The sequence below is a fragment of the Octopus bimaculoides genome, chromosome 1 (genome assembly GCF_001194135.2).
Source record: "Octopus bimaculoides isolate UCB-OBI-ISO-001 chromosome 1, ASM119413v2, whole genome shotgun sequence".
In the NCBI taxonomy this organism is placed as follows: Eukaryota; Metazoa; Mollusca; class Cephalopoda; order Octopoda; family Octopodidae; genus Octopus; species Octopus bimaculoides.
The window spans coordinates 22,060,774-22,063,976 of record NC_068981.1 but is presented as its reverse complement, the minus strand read 5'-3'; the positions used below and the strand labels follow the sequence as shown (position 1 = coordinate 22,063,976).

Below are 3,203 nucleotides of genomic sequence, written 5' to 3'. Positions count from 1 at the left end.
ATATATAGGGATTGACAGTAACCTGCTTCTCCAACATACTGAGAATTCAGAAATAGCAGTCAAAGAACTACTGATTTCAAAACTACAAATTATTACTCCAGATTGATAGCGATATTTTTGATACACACAGAACAAAAAACAGTAGAGAAGAGTAAAAAACCACCTGCCTTTAGTTAATTTAGTACCCGGCAAAATTGTTAATTATTAATTTTATTACTAATTGACGATTCCCTGCCCTGCATATATATATATATATATATATATGTATATATACAAAAACACACACATATATATGAATATATGTCTGTGGTTGTCTGCCCACTGTCGCTTGGCAACCGATGTTGGTGTGTTTACGTCCCCGTAACTTAACGGTTTGGCAAAAGAAACTGATAGAATAAGTACTAGGCTTACAAAAGTTAACTCCCGGGATCGATTTGTTCGACTAAAGGTGGTGCTCCAGCATGACCGCTGTCAAATGACTGAAACAAATGAAAGAATAAAAATATAAAAGAATATATACATATACATGTGTGTTTGTGTATATGTGTGTATGTATATCTATCTGTCAATCTGTCTAGCCAAACATGCACACACACACACACGCACACACACACACACATTCTCATACACACACGCATTCACACACTGCCCTATCATCTTTGGTAACTGTCTCTAACCAACCACGTCCAGTTACTCTCCTCTCACCACCACCACCACCACCAATTACACGTTGACCTTAGACAAGACTCTTCACTCTATAATTTACCATTGGACCACTGCCAACATGCTGCTCTCTCGCCAGAGACTCACTGATTCTTTGGGAGCAGGGCGGGGTGGAATGGCAAACGAGGGGAAACACCTGCCTTTTAACTAAACAAACACTAATGGTTGTAAGATTGGTGGTGGTGGTGGCAGCAGCGGCGGTGGTGGTGGTGGATATGTTGGTAATAGTAGTTATTGTGGTGGTAGATGTGATGATGATGATGGTGATGTGGTGGTATGATGCTAGTGGTGATGTTTGTTATGTTTATGATGGCATTATTATTGGTGGAAGTGGTGGTGATGGTGATGGTTGTGACGGCCTTGTTGGTGGTAGTAGTGTTCATGTAGTTGTTGTTGTAGTGGTGGTGGTAGTAGTGGTGATTATGGTAGTGTTTGGTGGTGATGGTGGTGGGTGTAGTTTTGTGGTGTTGGTGGTGATTGTGATTGTGGTGGTGGTGGTTGTAGTGTTGTGGTAGTGATGGTATTGGTGACAGTATTATTAGTGATGGTAACGCAGTGAGTTGGCAGAAATGTTAGCACGCCGGGCGAAATGCTTAGCAGTATTGCATCTGTCTTTACGTTTTGAGTTCAAATTCCACCAAGGTCGACTTTGCTTTTTATCCTTTTGAGGTTGATAAATTTAATACCAGCTGCATACTGGGGTCGATCTAATCATAAACATAACCTATCTAGCCATGGAAATAGGTGGAAAGGCTTCTGGCTATTGAAAAATCTGTCTCAATGAATTCTGTCTTCCATGTGCAATCATGGAAAGGTAGAGATTAAATGATGATGATGATGATGACCTCCAACCCTAACCCCAAAGAAACTCTAACTACCGTTGCTAATGCACTCCTCCCTCTCTCACCATCTTCCTTCCACTCATTCATTCTCTTCTCTCCTCTTCTTTTTCATTGCAGACTAGAATCTCTGATGGGTCTTGACCGAAGTCACATTGAAGATGAGGCATTACGGCATGCTTCATGGTACCAGGCCGGTATTCCAAGGTAAATAGGCTACATGTTAGAACTGTCCTTTGGCCATTCTGTTTCTCTCACTGCCTACATACATACATGCATGCATGCATGCATGCATGCATGCATGCATGTATGTATGTATGTATGATTGTATGTATGCATGTATGTGTGTATGTATGTATGTATGTATTTTGGTGGGGAATTGGTTAAAAATGTTCCTGACTTAGAATATTTGAAAAATATAAAGGAAATATTCTAGAAGCGCATTTATGATATAAACCTTAGAATTCATTTGATGAAAAGTGTGTGTATATATACATATATATTTTATATTTATATGCAAAATAAAACCACAAACTGAGGGGGTTGCTATTAGTAAATGCGAAAATTAAGAATAAAAGATAACTTTTATATATAAATACGTCCACACACATTAAATAACCTTTTTGGTGCAAGGGGAATAAATCTTGGTTTAACATGTTCATTGTTCACTGACGATGTGTTACAAATTATATATGTATTTTTTTTTTTTTTGTTCTCCCTCCACAGAGAAATTGCTCTGGAGATCTTACAACAAGAAGAAGTTGGCTCTTTCATTGTACGAGACAGCACCACCCACCCAGGATGTTATGCCTTATCGGTTAAGGTGCCGAAATATGAAAATCTGTCGGGCATTTCCCATTATCTTATCCTTAAAACACATCGCGGGGTTAAGTTAAAGGTAAGTGAAGCAAGGTGCTGTTATATAAACTTTGTGTCTCTTAAGGTTGGTCAAAGGTCGGGGTAGATTTAATGGAAATTTGAAGAAAAAATTTCTGATTTTTGGGAACAGATTTATTTAATGTTTAAATCAACCATTTTGTGGTTATATTTCTTATGAAATTACATCATTGCTTATGTTTTATTTCAGTTATTTTTGAAAGCAACCAGTAATTTGGTGTGATTTAGTAAAATAACTGTTGTTATTGGGCTAAAAGTGTAGGACATAGCAAAAGATGGTGTTTGGATCATGTAAAAGGCAAATATATATACAGGTCGGCCCAAAAGTAGGTTTACAGTTATCACATAGGCACATTAAATTTCTTTTAAAACATTTTATTACATTTAAATTTTTGTCTTACAATCATATTGTTTTGTTGGCACTCCGTCGCTTACGACGTCGAGAGTTCCAGTTGATCCAATCAACGGAACAGCCTGCTCGTGAAATTAACGTGCAAGTGGCTGAGCACTCCACAGACACATGTACTCTTAACGTAGTTCTCGGGGATATTCAGCGTGACACAAGGCTGACCCTTTGAATTACAGGAACAACAGAAACAGGAAGTAAGAGTGAGAGAAAGTTGTTGGTGGAAGAGTACAGCAGGGTTCGCCACCATCCCCTGCCGGAACCTCGTGGAGCTTTAGGTGTTTTCGCTAAATAAACACTCACAACGCCCGGTCTGGAAATCGAAACCGCGATCCTAT

The 3,203-nt window shown here is 38.8% G+C and overlaps 1 protein-coding gene across 1 annotated transcript in view; it reads left to right on the top strand.

The window, feature by feature from the left end:
• Positions 1 to 3,203, top strand: part of LOC106874906 (EGFR adapter protein) — a 10,240-nt gene that overhangs the window by 5,257 nt on the left and 1,780 nt on the right. Inside the window, exons 2-3 of the mRNA XM_014922820.2 lie at positions 1,683 to 1,769; positions 2,289 to 2,460. Coding sequence (XP_014778306.1) covers positions 1,683 to 1,769; positions 2,289 to 2,460 — 259 coding nt within the window. The remainder of the gene's footprint in view (positions 1 to 1,682; positions 1,770 to 2,288; positions 2,461 to 3,203) is intronic.